At 40.7% G+C, this 22,055-nt stretch overlaps 1 protein-coding gene across 4 annotated transcripts in view; it reads left to right on the plus strand.

Moving 5' to 3' along the window:
- LOC126268154 (transmembrane and coiled-coil domains protein 2) overlaps positions 1 to 22,055 on the plus strand; it is a 201,442-nt gene that overhangs the window by 69,526 nt on the left and 109,861 nt on the right. For all 4 annotated transcript variants that reach the window (XM_049973700.1, XM_049973696.1, XM_049973697.1 and 1 more), the window contains 2 exons: positions 19,022 to 19,214; positions 19,406 to 19,634. In XM_049973700.1, coding sequence (XP_049829657.1) covers positions 19,022 to 19,214; positions 19,406 to 19,634 — 422 coding nt within the window. The remainder of the gene's footprint in view (positions 1 to 19,021; positions 19,215 to 19,405; positions 19,635 to 22,055) is intronic.

Genomic DNA, 22,055 nt, shown 5'->3' on the forward strand with positions numbered 1-22,055 from the left:
CCTACCCTCTTACCGTCTGTCCAATGGAGAGTGCATGACGACCTGTGTGGTAGTGACCACTTTCCGATCTTTCTGTCACTGCCACAGCGTCAGTCTTCTGGGCGCTCTAGCAGATGGGCTATGAATCAGGCTGACTGGGACTTGTTCTCCTCCACTGCCGCTATTGAGCCTCTCTAAGGATGCCATTGATGCAGTGGTTCAATCGGTCACCACCGGCATCGCTACTGCCGCCGAATCTGCTATTGCCCGTTCTTCTGGGTCCCTTCGGCGGCGGACTGTGCCTTGGTGGTCGCCTGAGATCGCTGAAGTGATTAAAGCTCCAGCGTCACAAGCGACATCCCTCAATCGACCACCTTATCGCCTTCAAACGGCTGCGTGAGCGAGCCCGCTGCATTATCCGCCAACGCAAGCAGGAGTGCTGGAAGCGGTATGTGTCCACCATTGGCCTCCATGTCACTCCATCGCAGGTCTGGGCCAAGATTCGCTGCCTCTATGGCTATCGGACCCCTGTCAGTGTCCCTACGCTCTCACTGAATGGAGCAGTTTGTACTGACTCCAATGTCATTGCAAACCGCTTGGCAGAGCACTTTGCTATGAATTCTGCTTCTGCCAACTACCCCTTGGGCTTCCGCTCCATTAAGGAGCGGATAGAACGTTGGAGTCTTTCTTTTCGCACTCACCATCCTGAATTGTACAATGTTCCATTCAGTGAGTGGGAATTTCGAAGTGCCCTCGCCGCTTGTCCTGATACCGCTCCTGGGCCAGATAGCATCCACTCTCAGATGCTGAAACACTTTTCAGTGGACTGCCAGCGACGCCTCCTCAATCTTTACAACCGCATTTGGGTCGAGGGTGAGTTTCCGTCACAATGGGGGGAAAGTCTTGTTGTCCCCATTCTGAAACCAGGGAAGAACCCTTTGGAGGTGGACAGCTACCGTCCCATTAGCCTCACCAACGTTCTTTGCAAGTTGCTTGAACGGATGGTGAGCCGGCGCTTGAATTGGGTACTGGAGTCTCGAGGCCTTCTGGCTCCGTCTCAGGGTGGGTTCCGTAAAGGCCGCTCCGCCGCCAACAATCTGGCGAGCCTGGTGTCGGCCATCCGTACTGCCTTTGCCCACCGTCAGCAACTGGTTGCTGTCTTTTTCGACACGCGGAAGGCATAGGATACGACATGGCGTCATCACATCCTTTCTACGCTTCATGGATGGGGTCTTCGGGGCCCTCTGCCGATCTATATCCGCAATTTTCTGTTGTATCATACCTTCCGCGTGCACGTCGCGGCCTCATATAGTTCCTCCCAAGTCCAGGAGAACGGTGTGCCACAGGGTTCTGTTCTCAGTGTGTGTCTGTTTTTAATAGCTATTAACGGGCTCGCTGCGGCCTTGGGAAATACTGTCTCCGCTTCTGTGTATGCTGACGACTTCTGCCTTTACTACAGCTCTATTGCCATTTGCAGCTGCTGAACGTCAGCTACAGGGCGCAATCCGCAAGGCGCAGTCTTGGGCTGTAGCGCATGGTTTTCAGTTTTCCGCAGCCAAGACCTGCGTTATGCATTTCTGCCGGCGACGCACTGTTCACCCGGAGCCGCGGCTTTATCTTGACGGCGAGCTTCTTAAAGTGGTGGAGTCACATAGGTTTTTGGGGATGGTTTTTGATGCCCGGTTGACTTGGCTGCCTCGTATTCGGCAGCTTAAACAGGCGTGTTGGCGGCATCTAAATGCTATGCGATGTCTGAGCCACACCAGGTGGGGCGCCGACCGATCTACTCTCCTACGGCTTTACCAGGCGTTAATCCAGTCCCGTCTGGACTACGGGAGTCTGGCTTATGGCTCAGTATCCCCATCTGCGTTGCGGGTGCTGGACCCAATCCTCCACAGCGGGATACGCCTTGCCACTGGTGCCTTCCGAACCAGCCCTGTGGACAGCATACTTGTGGAGGCAGGTGTCCCTCCACTGCGGTTACGACGCCAACAATTACTGGCTGCATATGCTGCCCATGTTTTTAGCTTGCTCGGGCATCCAAATTCTCGTGTCCTCTTCCCGCAGTCAGTTGTTCATCTGCCAGAACATCGGCCCCGGTTGGGTTGTCTGATCGCCGTACGTGTTAGACAGCTTCTTTCCTGGCTTGGGTGTTTCCGTGGTGTGTGCCTCGCCTTGCCTTCGGCTCGACTTGGCACATGGCCCGAAGGACTCAGTCCCTCTGGAGGCCTTCCATTCTGGGCACGTATCAGGGCTCTGGCGTTGTCTACACCGAAGGTTCGATGGTTGCTGGTCTAATCGATAGTGCACTAACTCTAGGGGACCTTTCTGAACAATGTTCGTTGCCGGCTGGCTGCAGTGTTTACACTGCTGAGCTGGTCGCCATCTTTCGTGCCCTAGAGTTTATCCGCTCCTGCTCAGGTGAGTCCTTCATTATCTGTAGCGATTCCCTGAGCGGTTTACGAGCTCTCGACCAGTGTTTCCCTCGTTCTCGTCTGGTGATGGCTATCCAGGAGTCCCTGCATACTCTCGCCCATAGCGGCAGGTCTGTGGTCTTTGTTTGGACCCCAGGCCATGTTGGTATACCTGGCAATGAAACTGTTGACCGCCTGGCGAAAGAGGCCACCAGTGCGCCATCTCTGGAGATTGGCCTCCTGGCGGCTGATTTGCCGGCAGTCTTATGCCGCAAAGTTCTCTCATTTTGGGATGCTGAATGGCGCGGTCTGACCACCCCTAACAAACTCCGTGCCGTCAAGGACACGACGACTGTGTGGTGGTCATCCGTGCGAGCCAACCGCAGGGACTCAGTCGTCCTTTGTCGGCTCCGCATTGGCCACACCCGACTCACGCACAGTTATTTACTGTGTCGTGAGGATCCCCCTCTTTGTCGTTGTGGGGCGTCCTTGACGGTGGTCCATATTCTGTCGGAGTGCGCCCTTTTAACCGTGCTCAGGCAGACTTTTGCAATGCCTGACACGCTCTCTGCTCTTTTATCAGATGACTCTGCCATGGTGGACTTGATTTAGTGTTGTTCGGGCAGGGTGTTTTTATCCTTTAATCTGAGTGGTTTTTTCTTTTTTTTTTTTTTTTTTAGCCTCTGATTTTAAACTGAGTTTTTAAAGTGTTCTTGGTGGTTGGATTTTCCTCTTTTTCTCTACGGTCGGCCAACCACCGTCACACTGTGTGTTTTAATTTGTTTTGTCTGGTCTCTGTCAGAGTATTTCATGCCCTGTTTCGACTGCTGTCTTTCCTGTTGTTCGTTTTTTATTCTCTGCAGGTGGTTTTAGTTTTTATGGAACAAGGGACCGATGACCATAGTAGTCTGGTCCCTTTAATCCCACAAACCAACCAACCAATACACTAAGCAGATTCAGAAGGATGTAGGTTGCAGTAAGCACTGGGAGATGCAGCAGCTTGCACAGGATAGGGTAGCACGGAGAGCTGCATCATATTGGTCTCAGGACTGAAGACGACAACAACAACAACAGAGGTTTTTAATGATATGGCTGGACAAAGTGCAAAATTCTCTCTTCTACTTACTGTCTCTTGCTGTTCCAAACTTTGTAAGATATAGTGCAGGACAGGCTTCTCCGATGCAAAACATGTGTTAAGACTGGCTTCTATTGCAGATGATCTTATAAGTTAATTATTTTGTAAGTGAAGAGGTGTTTGGTGTCTGTCAGGTTGAAGAGAGAACAGGAGCATTGATGAATAAATTCTCCCACAGTGATTATTGTCTATTGGTGATTGTGATTTTAAAAATAACTTTTATCTTTGAATTTTTTATTTAAAATGAAGTGGAACGAAATGTTTTGACCTTGAATCTGAATAACTTGACCAATACAGGAATACAAAGTGATTTGTTGCTGTTACGAACAACACAAAGGAGTCCAAGTACATGTTGATCTTTATTTCTATTATACCCATTGGAACTTCCAGAAAAACTTTCTTGGTATTTTAAAATTTGGAATTCCTAATGCAGAGCCTATGTCTGTTGTTTGTAATCAACCATTGGAACATCATAAGTTTATCATATTTGCAGTTTCTGCATATTTTATAAATTGATTAAAAACAGTCTTAACAACAATAAAATATTTATTTGCCGTGGTTAGCAATTTTGGTCATAATGTGACCATCTTCAGACCATTTATACTACAATGACTGGTAGTGACAGTGAACGGAATAGATATCATGACCCCATGAATTTTGACTAAGCAGTTGACATTCGTGGAGTCACAACACCAGCTCTGCTTATCCCACTGCCTACCATCATGGTAGAAATCGTCTGAAGATGGTAGCATTCTGACCAAAACTGTGGTAATAATTGCAAATTAATATTTTATTGTGGTCAAGACTGTTTTAATCTATTTTTTAAGTATTTTAGCTGCTATGGGTGGAGAAAATGGAAGGATTTGCCACAAGCCAGACAGATTTTTTTTCCCCATAAGAAATGTTCTAAAAATTGCTAGTTACTGTATATCTACTCCATTACAGTTCTATATTTTGCCTTTATTACAAATATATTGTTGTTGTTTTTCAGTTTTATTGTGTTCAAGTCCTTCCTTCACTATGTTTTCTTACGTAAGTCAGTATCTTTTCTTTTGAACTACCTCAAAGTTTAGGCACAGCAAGGTGACACATTGGTTAATACATTGGACTTGGATTTAGGATCACAGTGGTTCACATTTCCATCAGACCTTCCAGATTTAGGATTTCCATGGTTTCCTTAAAATTACTTAAGATAAGTGGTTCGTTTTTTTTAAAAGGTCCCAATCGATTTTCTTGCTTATAATTTAACAGTCCTCATTTTTGCTTAATCTCGAATTACATAACTGACAGGACATTAAACCTTCTCGTACCCCATAGTCCAACCTGTTGATGAGAACTTCTCAACCTGTATGACTGAGGATCTTACTTGAGATCAGTCGCTTGCCTCTATTAAGTTCAAATTTGATGCTTGTCTTCTGCTGCAGTGTTTGAAGCTACTACTCTCTATACTTATTCTTGACCTTTTGACCTTCTCCCAGTGTGCTTCCTACAGATTTTTAATTAAAAATACATGCATCCAAATCAATGGTCCGTTGTGTACATCTCATTTAATGTAGAGTGTGACACGTAATATCAGTCAACTAAGCTTTGCTGCCCTTTATAACAGTTTTATTTTTTCTGTTTTGTACACTTCATATCTCACCAGCTTTTTATCATGTGCAACTGGACATATGTGAGCATTGCTTCCTTGGCTGTAGGATATTTCAGTAGAAATTTCTGGATCTGTCACCATGTCATAATGACAAAAGTTCCAATCTTTCAAGTTTAGAAGGTAAATGTTAAAGTAAGTTTCATATTCCAAATCCTGTCATAATTTGTGGAGGAACTTCCTAGGGAAAAATACAGTGCCAGGTGGACATATAGCCAATATTACAACACTAACAAAGTCAGGGATGCTAAAATACACAGAAAATACAATCAGCTGTATATAGTTGTAGCAAATAAGATCAGATGCCAATGCAGATTATTCTGTGTTGATGAGGCAGGCTGATGTCTTAATATGAATATCACGTATGGTGTAGATAACAGACAAAGTCATTAGTGACGGAACACAAAGTGCTTCAGGAATACACAGTTTTGCGAAGTATATGCACTAAGAGCTAGATAAGAAAGGCAATTGGAATGATCAAACACTCAGTTAACATGATCTGCAATAATGGTTGTGAGCTACCATCTCCATGGCTGCCAGAATTAGCCTACCTGTCTTTAGATAAGGCTTCCATGACCACCACATCAGGCAAGGTTGAATTCATCACACTTGAAAGAGCATAACACATCAATATTTCTTAGTTGTGACCAGGTATAGCAAGAACCATGGACCTTGCTGTTTGGTGGGGAGGCTTGGGTGCCTCAGCAATATGGATAACAGTACTGTAGGTGCAACCACAATGGAGGGGTATCTGTTGAGATGCCAGACAAATGTGTGGTTACTGAACAGGGGCAGCAGCCTTTTCAGTAGTTGCAGGGGCAACAGTCTGGATGATTCACTGATGTGGCCTTTGTAACATTAACCAAAACGGCCTTGCTGTGCTGCTACTGTGAACAGCTGAAAGCAAGGGGAAACCACTGTTGCAATGTTTTCCAAGAGCATGCACCTTAACTGCATGGTTAAATGATAATGGTATCCTCTTGGGTAAAATATTCTGGAGGTAAAATAATTCCCCAGTTGGATCTCTGGGCGGGGACTACTCAGGAAGATCTCTTTATCAGGAGAAACAAAACTGGTGTTCTACAGATTGGAGTGTGGAATGTCAGATCCCTTAATTGGGCAGGTAGGTTATAAAATTTAAAAATGGAAATGGATAGGTTAAAGTTAGTTATAGTGGGGATTAGTGAAGTTCGGTGGCAGGAGAAACAAGACTTCTGGTCAGGGGAATACAGGGTTATAAATACAAAATCAAATATGGGTAATGCTGGAGTAGGTTTAATAATGAATTAAAATAGGAGCATGGATAAGCTACTATGAACAGCATAGTAAATACATTATTGTAGCCGAGATAGACAAGAAGCCCACACCTACCACAGTAAAAACGCAAACTCCGTCCACAGGCCCTGGCGGACCTAGTGGTATCGACTGGCCACCGTGTCGTCCTCAGCCCACAGGTGTCACCAGATGCAGATTTGTAGAGGAATGTGGTCAACACACTGCTCTCCTGGCTGTGTGCCAGTTTCCAACACTGGAGCCGCTATTTCTCAATCAAGTAACTTCGCAGTTTGCCTCACAAGGACTGAGTGCACCCTGCTTGCCAACAGCACTCGACAGATCAGAGGGTCACCCATCCAAGTGCTAGCCCAGCCTGACAGTGCTTAACTTCGGTGATCTGTTGCCAATGTGGCCAGGCAATTGGCTACACCTACCACACTAGTACAAGTTTATACGCCAACTAGCTCTGCAGATGATAAAGAGGTTCAAGAAATGTATTATGTGATGAAAGAAATTATTCAGATAGTTAAGGGAGATGAAAATTTAATAGTCATGGGGGACTGGAATTCAATAGTAGGAAAACGAAGAGAAGGAAAAGTAGTAGGTGAATATGGACTGGTGTTAAGGAATGAAAGAGGAAGCCGCCTGGTAGAATTTTGCACAGAGCGTAACTTAATCGTAGCTAACACTTGATTTAAGAATAATGAAAGAAGGTTGTACACATGTTAGAGGCCTGGCGATACTGGAAGGTTTAAGATAGATTATATAGTGACAGGGCAGAGATTTCGGAACCAGGTTTTAAATTGTAAGAAATTTCCAGGGGCAGATGTGGACAATGACCACACTTTATTGGTTATGAACTGTTGATTGTCAAGGATAGGGGAAAGAAATACAGTAGAACAAGAATGGGTAGCTTTGATTGATGAAATAGTGAAGGCAGCAGAGGATCAAGTTGGTAAAAAGATGAGGGTTAGTAGAAATCCTTGGGTAACAGAAGATATATTGAATTTAATTGATGAAAGGAGAAAATATAAAAATGCAATAAATGAAGCAGGCAAAAAGGAATACAAACATCTCAAAAATGAGATCAACAGGAAGTGCAAAATGGTTAAGCAGTGATGGCTAGAGGACAAATCTAAGGATGTAGAAGCAGATAACACTAGTGGTAGGATACCATATTTACTCGAATCTAAGCCGCACTCGACTCTAAAGCCACACCTGAAAAATAAGACTCTCGAAATCAAGGGGAAAAAAATTTCCCGAATCTAAGCTGCACCTGAAATATGAGACTCGAAATTCAAGGGGAGAGAAAAAACTTAGGCCGCACCTCCAAATTGAAACAAAGTTGGTCCATTGTAATATGAGAGACAATTTAGGCCGAATGAATGACGATACAGCTATAGTAGTATGGTTCGAGTAGTAAGCTTAGCAGTTACGCTTTACCAGGTAGCCACTGCTATGTGTCAGGCAGTCCGTCCGTATTTATACGGGTATCCTTCCTTTTTCGTGTGCTTTGTTTGGTTTGAATTGATTGCTTATTTTCCTTTGATCTGATAAGAGCCATTCTCTTTGTTATAGGTGTTTACGTCACTCTAAAATGAAACTGCATTATTTTAACGTGTCATGCATTGTTTGTCACATTCCGATAATGAGTGTTTACAACCTGTCTCTGCTCACGGCGTGGCTTGCTCTTGTGTGCGCTACTGCTGCTTATAATAAAAAAAAAAGAGAAATTGTCTCGCTAGCGAAACAATAGCAAGAGACTGCTATTTGTTGTTAGTTACACTGCTACTTTCTTTGATAAAGATCAACAAGGAGCAAATAATAGACTGCGTATGACAGAAGATGCTCGCAACGAGAGTTTAGCAAAAAAGTTTCTCCGTTTGAAAATCTTTGCAGATGCCTCTTTAGTACATTGCATTCTGTACAGAAATTAGTCATCTTAGATTTAAAAATCTAGTCAATTGCCGTGCTTCATTTCTGACTGTGTCACTATTAGGCATAAGAATAACACGAATATGAAAATGACATGATATGTTTATTCTTCCGCATTTGCTGTTGTCTCACTCTAGTTTCGTAGTTTATGAGGCAGACAGGATTTAAATGAGATAGCAGCAAACACGAAAGAATACATGGCAAAATGTTTATATTTGTATTATTCTTATGGTGAAGAGAATACTGCATGTGATTCACAATTCATGAAAGTTCTTATCAGCAACCATCTCTTATCATAGGTAGGTAAGAAAAAAATCAGAATGTAGAGTTGGCCACATTGACAAACATCCCAAACAGTCTTGCCAGTCGGACTTTCATAGTACTTTGAAATGCTGCTGCATTCAAAGATGAACAATACAGAATTTGTATTTATTTCATTGGATAATGTATGAAAATGCAGTGGGCGAACCTCGGGGAAGAGAAAGAGCTCGTCTTCCACCTTTTTTAAAAATTTATTTACTGACGCAGAGGCTTTGGAGGCCAGTATTTATCTTTGTGCCTGCAAATTATGCCTGTGTGGCGCTACATATATTCGACGGCAGAAGTTAGATGTGGCGGCACCTACCAATATCTTTCAGAATTTCCGCTTACTTTGCACTCGATTCTAAGCTGTAGGCGGTTTTTTGGATTACTAAAACCGGAAAAAAAGTGTGGCTTATATTCGAGTAAATACGGTAGGTACTGCCTACAGGAAAATTAAAGAGATCTTTGGAGAAAAGAACATGAATATCAAGAATATGAATATAAAGTGCACAGATGGAAAACCAATCCTATGCAAAGAAGGAAAAGCAGATAGGTGGAAGGAGTATATAGAGAGTTTATACAAGGGTGATGTACTTGCTTGAGGGCAGTATTACGGAAATGGAAAAGGACGTAGATGAAGATGAAATGGGAGATACAATACTGCGTGAAGAATTTGACAGAGTGCTGAAATACCTAAGTCAAAACAAGACCCTGGGAGTAGACATTATAACATTAGAAATACTGGTAACCTTGGGAGAGGTAGCCATGACAAAACTCTTTCATCTGGTGAGCAAGATATGAGACAGGTGATATACTCTCAGACGTCTAGAAGAATATAATAATTCCTATCCCAAAGAAAGAAGGTGTTGACAAGTGTGAAAATTACTGAACTATCAGTTTAATAAGTCACAGTTCCAAAATACTAACATGACTTCTTTACGGATGAATGGAAAAACTAATAGAAGCTGACCTTGGGAGACCCTACCACTTATCTTAGGAGATGGGCTAAAGAAAGGTAAACCAGCACTTCTAGCATTTGTAGACTTAGAGAAAGCTATTGACAATGTTGACTGGAATACTCTCTTTCAAATTCTGAATGTGGCAGGGTAAAATACAGGGAGCCAAAGGCTATTTAAAACTTGTACAGAAGGCAGATGGCAGTTATAAGAGCCGTGGGGTATGAAAGGGAAGCAGTGGTTGGGAAGATAGTGAGACAGGGTTGTAGCCTATCCCCGATGTTATTCAATCTATACATTGAGCAAGCAGTAAAGGAAAAAAAGTTTTTGGAGTAGGAATTAAAATCCTCAGAGAAAAAATAAAAACTTTGAGGTTTGCCGACAACATTGTAATTCTGTCAGAGACAGCAAAGGACCTGGAAGAGCTGCTGAATGGGATGGACAGTGTCTTGAAAGGAGGATGTAAGATGAACATCAACAAAAGCAAAACGAGGTTAATGGGATGTAGTCTAATTAAATCAGGTGATGCTGAGGGAGTCAGATTAGGAAATGAGGCACCTAAAGTAGTAGATGAGTTTTGCTGTTTGGGAAGCAAAATAGCTGATGTTGGTCGAAGTACAGAGGATATAAAATGTAGACTGGCACTGGCAAGGAAAGCATTTCTGAAGAAGAGAAATTTGTTAACATTGTGTATAGATTGGAGTGGTAGGAAGTCTTTTCTGAAGGTATATGTATGGAAATGAAACATGGATGATAAACATGTAGATGAGAAGAGAATAGAAGCTTTCTAAACGTTGTGCTACAGAAGAAGATGGATAGATCATGTAACTAATGGGTACATACTGAACAGAATTGGGGAAAAGAGGAGTTTGTGGCACAACTTGACTGGAAGATGGGATCGGTTGGTAGGAAATGTTCTGAGACATCAAGGGAATACCAATTTGGTATTGGAGGGAAGCATGGAGAGTAAAAATCGTGGAGGGAGATGAGGAGATGAATACAATAAGCAGATTCTGAAGGATATAGGTTGCAGTAGTTATTCGGTGCTGAAGAGGCTCACACAGGATACAGTAGCGGGGAGAGCTGCATCAAACCAGTCTCTGGACTGAAGACTGCAACAACAACAAAAATAACAACATAGCAGGAGCATTGCTACATTGATGTAGCTGCTTCCACTTATTTTTATAGTATTAGCCAATTAAATCTCTTAAAAACTCATTCTCCCCTGGCAAGATTACTTTAGTAGCTTCCTTGTCATGTGGTGATGACTGTCATGGAGACATAGTAATTACATTTATAACTGTACTGTAACTAGAACAGATGTGTTGATGGTGGTAACCTATAATAGAGGACAAACCATTGAAACATAGGATACTGTAAGTGGTGGCAGATGCATGGGATTGTTGAGAGCTTCGCAAATTTCACATGTTGGTTAGTATGGTTTTAAGGACAAAATAATTAATTTTGAGACACACCCTTAGACACAATTCTTAATAAACAACTGCCTCAGTTTGAAAACAGTCATAATATTTTATTCATGTTCAATGTAAAATTGAAGTCCAAAATAAAAACTTGATGAAAAATCAAAATTGTGTTTCTACTTGGCAGTGAAAAGTGGTAAAATGAAGACTTTGCTCATAATTGTTTGATAAGTACAATGAGGCTTTAGAAAAGTAGAGGAAAGTTGCAGATTCCAAAGATGTGGACGGAATCGAAACTTTCCAAAGATCAGAAATGTAAGAGTGAATAACGCAAATGCTCAACAAGATATGCACTATTAATAATTTGAAAAGGAAATAAGACAAAAGAGAAAAGAGAATACAAATGTAAGTAAAACTTTTGCTTCTTAAGACAATTGAGGGCAACATTCAAAATGTCTAGAAAAGTAATTTCCTGTTTCTAAATCTTTGAAACTCGAGAAAGATTTATTAAATGAAAACCAATGTGTAATTTGTAAGTTGTGAAATTAATTTACTTTACTTATTTGTTGTGCATATAACAAGCAGAGTTTGTACATTGCCATAGTTCTAGTTCACATATCTACTGACATAAAAGATGCAGTAACTATACTTCTCCTATCAGTAAAACAAAAATTCATACATTACTATATAGATCAGAAATTATCGGTTTCCTGTTAGTGTATACAGACATAACCTTGTTTTCCTAACAGTTTTACAGTGAGTCCATACACCTGAAAATAGTATTCACTTAAATTTTTTTAGAATGAAATTCAGTCATCAATTGCAGATATATTCTTATTATGCTTTACTTGTTCTGACAAATTAATTTGCCGTCTTCAGAAGCCTACAAAATTAGGAATATCATAAGTCTTTAGCCCTTGGCTATAAATTTATGTGAAGTAGAAGCAATGTATTACAGAAACTTACTTAGTACTGGTTTAGCAGATGTCAGTATCTTCTTCGTAGATTCATAATTCAATGATATGTCCAGGAATGTACATATTGTATGTGATTATAGTAAACTCAGACTGACAACTTATGGTGACTGAATCACAACTATGTACACGTCAAGCTATTATGCTAGCAGCAAGGAACATATATAAAATGGTATAAAAGTATAACCCAGGTGTATAAAGAAGTTATATATAGTACATTTGGGGAAAAAACATGGCACATAGTTCTAGTATATAAAGGGAATGGGCAAATTTTCACATTTTGTAGGAGATGATATGTGGTCAAAACAGTGTCTGTTTTTTTTTTTTTTTTTTTTAATCAAGTTGATCATTCAACGAATATTTTGAATTTAGGTGGGAATGTTTATATATTTCAAATTGTTGTAAAAGGTCCATTTTGTAGTGCTTGTCAAATATATGCAAAATTTCAGTTTTAAGCAAGGATTGAGGAGAAAGTGTGTGTTTCTCTATTTTGGGATGTTCTGCAAAAGTTAACTTATATGAATTCTTACTATCTTTGTTGAGAAAGTGCCCACAGAAGTGGGTCTTACATGCCCTACCTGCTAGTGCTATATGAAAACTTGAACATGTTTACATTGTGTTTTATATACTCCAGTTGTGAGAAATTTGTCAGTTGGAGGTTCCTCATTGTGTCTAAAGAGCAACTTGTGATGTTATTGATGGTAAAGGACACAGTGGTGTCATATTTTTTAAATAAATTATGTATACAATACTAAATGTCACCCAGAAATCGGGTAGTAATGCATTTCTTAATGGCAAGGCCACTTTTATTGAGTGTAGAGGAATTTATATTCTTGTTGGTTTTATTATTATGAAGTTTTTGTACAAGGACTGCTTGATGCCCATTTTTGACTCTATATACCTTTAAGTTACTAAGTTGTGTAATAGTAGCAGAAGGGGTTAGAAGCACCTCAATGATACTGTCAGTCATAGTGTGGAAGAATCCCAATTGTGCTCAAAGGGGCAGCAAGAATAGGCATGAATGATGGTATCTGTTGTGAGTTTCCTGTAAATAACAACGTTAATTTTACCATTATACTAAACATGGTTTCAGGTCCAGAAAACTCAGTTCTTCATGTTGATTTTGTATTTCATATGTAAATTTAATTTTAGGGTAGAAGCAGTTCAATGACCCACAAAGTGATTTGACGTTCTTCACATCTCCCTGTAATACAGTGACAGTATCACAAACATATCATCTGTAGAAATAAATGCTATTCGTTTGAGTGGGGTGGGAATTAAGAAAATGTCAAGTAGAAATCTAGCAAGGCAATTCTCAATAGCAAGGCCTTCATCTTGGTGATATTGCTGACCATTGAAACTGAAGCAGTTATATAGCATTATGCTTATGTGAAGGAGATATTGACATGGGCTAAACCAATAGTATGTAATATGACAAGGGCAGGGGGGGGGGGGGGGGGGGGGGAGAGCAAAAATAACCAGGATTTTTGTTATTTTGCATGTTTATTGAACTCTACATTCATAGTCCTTTTTCCCTTTCAAAGTATTATCCATATGCATTAATGATGCACTTGTTCCAACACTTTTGCCACAGCTGAAAACAGTTCTGGAACTCGTGCTGCAGAATGCTTTTCAATGCTGTTAGTGTGTTTTCTTTGATGTCATTCACATCACCGAATATCTTTCCTTTCAGAATTTGCTTCATCTGGGGAGGGGGGCAGAGCCAGCTCAGGTGAGCTCCCATTTCTCCAATGGTCTGGCTATATTCATCGTATAACTGTTTGTCTCAGAGAAACGAACTCCTTGTGGACAATTTCATTGACATCAAATGACAAATAAACATTGTTTTCACACTATATCACACTTGACATTCTTTCTTGAACCATGGTAATGTTTAAATTTTCCACTGGCTGAATGCTTGGTTTGACTCTGGATTATAGCCATAGCACCAACTCTCATCCCCAGTCACAGTTCTTCTAAGAAAATTTGGGTTGTTCTGCACTTCAGTCTTCAGGTCATGGCAAACATTGACACGTTTTTCTCTTTGGTCATCTGTGAGCAAGCAAGGAACAAATTTTGCAGACACTTTTCTCATGTGCAAATTTTTGGTTAAAATTTGCTAGACCATGCTCCACGACCCTTTAGTTTCCTCTGAGATTTGATCAATGGTCCCTGGATGGTCATCATCAATTGGATGTTTGATTGTGGCAGTGTTTCCATCATTTCTTCCTGTCGAAGGACAACCAGGGTGTGATATGTCTTCAGTTGACATGTTGCCAGGTTAGAAATAAGAAATCCACTCGTAGACCTGCAATTTTCCCACAGCTTCATCAGTAAAGACGTGCTGAAGCATCCCAGTAGTCTCAGCTAGTTCTCCATAACAGAAAACACAATTTCACACAGACTCTTTGCTCCTTCTTGTTGACCATGTCATTAATTGCCGAAAGGTTGAAATAGTAACACAAACTAAGAACACCACATACCATCATCATCATTTAAGACTGATTATGCCTTTCAGCGTTCAGTCTGTAGCATAGCCCCCGTATAAAATTCCTCCACGATCCCCTATTCAGTGCTAACATTGGTGCCTCTTCCAATGTTAAACTTATTACTTTAAAATCATTCTTAACCGAATCCAGGTACCTTCTCCTTGGTCTGCCCCGACTCCTCCTACCCTCTACTGCTGAACCCATGAGTCTCTTGGGTAACCTTGCTTCTCCCATGCCTGTAACATGAACCCACCACCTAAGCCTGTTCGCCCTGACTGCTACCTCTATAGAGTTCATTCCCAGTTTTTCTTTGTTTTCCTCATTGTGGACACCCTCCTGCCATTGTTCCCATCTACTAGTACCTGAAATCATCCTAGCTACTTTCATATCCGTAACCTCAACCTTGTTGATAAGGTAACCTGAATCCCCCCAGCTTTCGCACCCATACAACAAAGATGGTCGAAAGATTGAACGGTGCACAGATAACTTAGTCTTGGTACTGACTTCCTTCTTGCAGAAGAGAGTAGATCGTAGCTGAGCGCTCACTGAATTAGCTGCTACACCTCGCTTCCAGTTCTTTCACTATGTTGCCATCTTGTGAGAATATGCATCCTAAGTACTTGAAACCGTCCACCTGTTCTAACTTTGTCAGTCAGTTTATATTTCTTTGCCACTGACATTACTTTCGTTTTGGAGATGCTAATCTTCATACCATAGTTCTTACATTTCTGATCTAGCTATGAAATATTACTTTGCAAACTTTCAATTGAATCTGCCATCACAACTAAGGCATCCGCATATGCAAGACTGCTTATTTTGTGTTCACATATCTTAATCTCACCCAGCCAGTCTATTGTTTTCAACATATGATCCATAAATAATATGAACAACAGTGGAGACAGGTTGCAGCCTTGTCTTACCCCTGAAACTACTCTGAACCATGAACTCAATTTACCGTCAACTCTAACTGCTGCCTGACTATCCATGTAAAGACCTTTAATTGCTTGCAAAAGTTTGCCTTCTATTCCATAATCTCGTAGAACAGACAATAACTTTCTCCTAGGAACCCGGTCATATGCCTTTTCTAGATCTATAAAGCATAGATACAATTCCCTGTTCCACTCATAACACTTCCCCATTATTTACCATAAGCTAAAGATCTGGTCCCGACAACCTTTAAGAGGCCTCAACCCACACTGATTTTCATCCAATTGGTCCTCAACTAATACTCGCACTTTCCTTTCAACAATACCTGAGAAGATTTTACCCACAACACTGATTAAAGAGATACCTCTGTAGTTGTTACAATCTTTTCTGTTTCCATGTTTAAAGATTGGTGTGATTACTGCTTTTGTCCAGTCTGATGAAACCTGTCCTGACTCCCAGTCCATTTCAATTATCCTGTGTAGCCATTTAAGACCTGACATTCCACTGTATTTGCTGAGTTCCGACTTAATTTCATCCACCCCATTCTTTATTGCATTGAAATCTATTGACCATTTTCTCCACTTCCTCAAATGTGATCCTATTTCCATCATCATTCCTATCCCATTCTACCTCGAAATCTGAAACATTGCTGATTGTATTTTCACCTACATTGAGCAACTCTTCAAAATATTCCCTCCATCTGCCCAAGGCATCAACAGGATTCACCAGCAGTCTTCCTGACCTGTCCAAAATCCTTGTCATTTCCTTCTTACCTCCCTTTCGAAGACTGCTAATTAACTCCAGAATGGTTTTCCAGCAGCTTGACCCAAAGTCTCCAACCTGTTTCCAAAGTCTTCCCAAGATTTCTTTTTGAATGCTGCAATTATCTGTTTGGCTTTGTTTCTTTCTTCAATATAACTTTCTCTGTCTACCTGAGTTCTAGTATGTAGCCATTTTTGATACGCCTTATTTTTCCTTTTACAGGCTGCCTTGACTGTATCATACCACCAAGCTGTTTGCTTCATCCTACTTTTACACACTACTGTTCCAAGATATTCTTTAGGCCCTTCTAGTACTGTGTACCTGTAACTTGTCCAGTCCTTTTCCAATGACTGTAATTGACTACATTCAACTAACTGGTACCTTTCTGAGATCGCTGTTATGTACTTGTGCCTGATTTCCTTATCCTGAAGTTTCTCCACTCTTATCCTCCTACACATGCACCTGACCACCTGCACTTTCGGCCTCACAATCCCAATTTCACTGCAGATTAAATAATGATCAGTGTCATCAAAGAATCCCCTGAATACACGTGTGTCCCTCACAGCCTTCCTGAATTCTTGATCTGTTATTATATAGTCAATGACACATCTGGTTCCCCTGCCTTCCCAAGTATACCGTTGAATGTTTATATGTTTAAAAAAGGAGTTTGTGATTACTAAGCCCATACTGGCACAGAAATACAAGAGTTGTTTCCTGTTCCTGTTGGCCCCCATATCCTCTCCAAATATACCCATAACCTTTTCATACCCATCTGTTCGATTTCCAATCCTGGCGTTAAAATCACCCATGAGCAGAACACTGTTCTTGTCCTTTACTCTAACAACTACATCTCTGAGTGCCTCATAAAAACTATCCATCTTATCTTGATCTGTCCCTTCACCATGCGAATATACTGACACAATCCTAATTTTCTTGCTAAACACTGTCAAATCTATCCACATCAGTCGTTCGTTTACATACCTTATTGCAACTACGTTGGGTTCCATTTCTTTCCTGATGTACAGCCCTACACCCCATTGTGCTATTCCTGCTTTGGCTCCTGACAGGTAGACCTTGTATTCTCCCACTTCCTCTTCTTTCTCACCCCTTACCCGAATGTCACTAACAGCTAAAACGTCCAGCCCCATCTTACTTGCAGCCTCTGCCAGCTCTACCTTCTTCCTAGAGTAGCCCCCATTAAAATTAATAGCTCCCCGTCTCATTACCATTTGTTTGCCAAGTCGTATCTTAGGAGTCCCTGGTTCGTCAGTTAGAGGTGGGACTCCGTCACCTCCAAGGTCCGAGGCATTTTGCTCTGATTGTTGCCAGCATCATATTTAAAGTACCAGGGAAGCAGGTTGCTAGCCTGACTTGCCCCGAGTCCCATTGGGTATTAACCCTAACGGTTGAGGGACTAACCGGTGGCTTTGGTAGTCTTTGCCGTATGAGCACAAAGGTGACTACGACTCAGAATATGTCGCAGATTCCCAGTGTTATTCCAAAGTAACTGGTATCCCGACTGTCGGGACCACTTACTTGGCCACTCATACGTTGCCCGTGGTTCATGAACTAGGACATGACTACAGGAACCCACACCATGAACCACAACATCACAAACTAACTACTTAAGTAAGAAGAAGTAAGTAGCAACAAGTTAGATTTAAGTAACACCACAAACTAACTACTTAATTCTGACTGATGGCAACTTATTACCGAGTGATGTAGGAGACCTCAAACTAAAACCACCTAGCAGCAGAATGCGTAACTACGAAGTTTGCATGTGCAACTGTTAAATTCCAGTTACTTTTGGGCCTCCTCTTGTATACTTCTTATACTTCATATAAATGAAGAACCAAGGTGTAAAGATTTATAACATCCCTAATTTTGTAGGCTTCTGAAGATGACAAATTAATTTGTTGAAACTGGTAAAGAGTAATATATTTGCAACTGGCGACTGAATTTTATTCTAAAAGATATACGGCTTCCAGCTGCTGGATTTATGAGTATATGCATAATTTTCCTCACGTTGAAAGTTATGCATTCCCATCCCATGTTACTCATTCTCCTTCAAATCCTCTATTCCCCAAAGTTTTTATTTTCTCTGCATTGCTGAATCTACACCTTCTCTAAAAGTTGAAATTCCTTATTTTCTTTTTTTTATGTTAACATTTTTAATCTTTTGCTTATCATATCTTATTTCATTACTCTGTTTTCCTTCCTTTTATTCAAAAAATTTGACATTTAATAATTACATTGCTTTTTTGAATGGTTATGTGCAATCACTAAACGTTCATATTGTTTAATATCATTTTCATTCAGCTGTTGTTTATAGAGAGAAATAAAAATGATTAAAATGAGGAATCAGCCAAAATTATGCATGTGTGTAAAAATCCCTTTCTAAAAAATAACTATTGAAGTTTAAGCTTCTGGAACACAGTTCATTTTCAAAGTTAGAGTAGAAGGAAGGAAGTCTTGGAGGAGGTGACAGAGAATAGGATAATGTCAATCAGGATGTGTTGCTAAAGGTGATGAACTTTCTACAAAGAGCAAATGGACACAACAAAGGAGGAAGATTGGGAAAAAAAGTAGTGACATTATTTCCTGGAGCCACCATAGACGTAAATGTTATTGCTCTATTTGTTAGTGTTGCACATTTTTGACTATGTTGATAGAAGTCAGGAGCGGGAAAATAGAGATTTGTGCAGTGGTGTTACTAGCACTTCTTTTCCTGCTATTAAAGTTGAGAAGTGATGATATTGAAAATGCATTTGATATTGTAATGTGCCAGTGTATAATCTTACAGGAGCTGTACCATCCCTCTACATCAATGTTATCCAATGGTTCATCAGAACATGTAACAGCAGCACTGTCAGGTGATGAAGTTGATGGGCATAGTATGTCTGATCTCTCAAGAACAAGAGCTGCCATTGAACACATGCAGTCCAAGATTGGTCGGACAAAGGAAATGATTCGTGATGAACAAACAACGCGAGATGGTTTGTACCTATACAGTCTTAATTAACAACTACTCTTAAGGAGTAGATAGTATAACATGCTGATACAGACACACTTAGTAAACATAGGTTGAAGAGTTTGTCTTAAACTTTCTTTACCATTTTATAATTTGTGTTACTCTGCCTCTTAGGGCTAGAATGTATAGGCATTTATGCATTTGTTTGTCTTACAGACAATGTAAATGAATATTTGAAACTAGCTGCCAATGCTGATAAGCACCAGCTACCAAGAATCAAGGCAGTCTTTGAGAAGAAGAATCAGAAATCAGCTCAGTCCATTTCACAACTGCAGAAAAAGTTGGAAAGTTATAATAAAAGGCTTCGAGAACTAGAGACGCATGGTCTTTCCAGCTCTCATAGGCAGCCACGGGAGGTGCTGCGTGACATGGGGCAGGGACTGAAGTAAGTTTGTCAACAGTGTCTCAATATAAGGTAGACTAACACAAATTCTGTAAAAAAATTCAGGGAGGAATAGAGTCTCTCTCTCTCTCTCTCTCTCTCTCTCTCTCTCTCTCTCTCTGTGTGTGTGTGTGTGTGTGTGTGTGTGTGTGTGTGTGTGTGTGTGTGTGTGTGTTCCTTACAATGGTACAGCCTGATTGATCTCTATATTGAGAAATTGCGATTGCCTGGGGCAGAGGAGAGTGGGAGAATCAGCTTAACGGTTTCTCTCTCCATTCATTGATCGTGTTGCCCAGCTCATTTGATATAATCAACTCCAGCTGCATCCATTCATTTACTTATATTGCAGTTAACAAGTCTGCAAAGATCTCAGACTTTTTTTAAAAAATAATAGGAAGTGTTTTGCAGTAGTGTGCAGCCATTTTCTAAACTACAACCAATGGGTCAAAATCAATTCAGGTAAATCCATGTGCATTTATACTCCCCTCCCAAGATAAGTTTGTCATAACAGGGTGTTAGCTAACAGGTTGGAGGTGGGTACGAGACAAGTGTTAGCAACAATAGAAGTGTGGAGGATTATGGCATCAAAGAATGTGCTGTAGGACAATTCCCACCTATTTAACTTGGGTAAGCCAATGTTGAGGAGGGAATTTAGGTTCCAAGGATGTGAAGCAGTCCTTGAAGTTGAGCATGTTGTGCTCTCTATTGTGCTTTGCCGCAGAGTGGCCAACATTGTTCTTGGCCACAGTCCATTAGTGGTCATTTATTAATATGGCCCCATGTAAAATGCTGTGCAAAAGTTACAGCCATGTTGGTATATGATGTCATTGCTTTCATTGGTAGCTTGTTGTCTGATACAGTAGGATATGTGTGTGACAGGACTGGAATAGGATGTCCTAGGTGGATGTATCAGACATGTCTTGCACTTGGCGGCTATTCCACAGTGTTACAACCCATGTGACAACCTGTTAGGAGTAAGTGTGGTATAAGGAGGGAGCAGTCCCAGCTGTCAACCACCCTTTGTCCTCTCCATTACTCCATCTTACAAAGCCTTAGCCTGTCACCCCAGTCGGGCTGTAGCCGAGGGCAATGTAGTTGGCTGGGAAAATGTAACAGTGAGTGTGTATAAGTGTATGTGTGTATTGTTACTTCTGGTGAAGGAAGTTTTTGTCCAAAGCCTAGATATATTGTCAATCTAGTTTTTGTGGTTCTCAACTGCTCCGCAGTTTTGCTGACTGGTGAGAGGCTATTCCTTGCTGTTTCTTGAATAATGTTTTCTTTCTTTTGGTTTCCATTTTCTTCTTCTCTTTTCTTCTCCCTGTCATTTGCCAAGTCAAAAAAAGTTATTAAGTACTACAGATTGAGGAAAATGAAGTGATAAGTTCTTAACAGAAGTACCTGAATACACAGTATAAGTTTCCTTCTTGTGTGTGTGTGTGTGTGTGTGTGTGTGTGTGTGTGTGTGTGTGTGTGTGTGGTTTTTTTAAAGCAGATATCTTTCCTATTCTTCTGACTCCCCAATTTAAACTAAAATATTAATCAGTTTTTGTACTTCTTCAACTGAGATATGGTGTCACATTTCCATGAACAGTTCTTGTACAAGGGTGTTGTCATACATTTCATCCCTACTTCTTGAGCAATTTGCAGATCTTCTATTCTTATTTCACAAATTCTGCCAAAGTTAGTATCATAGGAATCATCTTTCCACTAACAATATTCATTGTACACGCTCTTCATTATTAATCTCCATGGCTTGTTTAACAACATTAAAATCTATTCCATGCTCATACATCCTGTCACCACCTACAACTGTCGGCTCACAAAGTTGTGGAATCACTATGCCATCAACAATGTTTTTAGATTCGCCAATTTCTGCTTCCAATGATACTTGTTTCCTGGTGGGCTTATATGGTACTTCCATAGCTCCTAAAATTTTATACCTGCTTCCTGGTAATTTAGGAGTATCTGCAGCTCTCTTAAAAAGTAGCCCATAAAAACTTCTTGCCATTACAGACACCTGTCTTCCAGAATTCGAGAATTCTTCTCCACCCTTCTTGGCTCTAATGGTAATAACGATAACTTTCTTCTTTGCTGTTCTAGCTTCTTTATAAAGTAATTCTTCTTGCTCCTCACTTGGACCTCTGACTTGATCATGATAACTTGCTTCTGCTTGAGCATCACCTCCTTGTTTATATGGTTTGTAGAAAGTAATGACCCTTTCTGCCAAGCTCTGAATCTGATCCTATTCCAAACTATTAATCATTCCCCCACACATCATTCATTTCTTGTCTCTGTTCGTTTGGTGGTCTTCGTTCATAAAATTGCTCTTGTGCTAGATTTAATCTGCTATCATTATTATTCTCCTGCCTAGGTCTTTGATGAAATTCACTATCTCTGTAACCATAAAATCTTTCTTGAAATTGT

The sequence above is a fragment of the Schistocerca gregaria genome, chromosome 4 (genome assembly GCF_023897955.1).
Source record: "Schistocerca gregaria isolate iqSchGreg1 chromosome 4, iqSchGreg1.2, whole genome shotgun sequence".
NCBI lineage: Eukaryota > Metazoa > Arthropoda > Insecta > Orthoptera > Acrididae > Schistocerca > Schistocerca gregaria.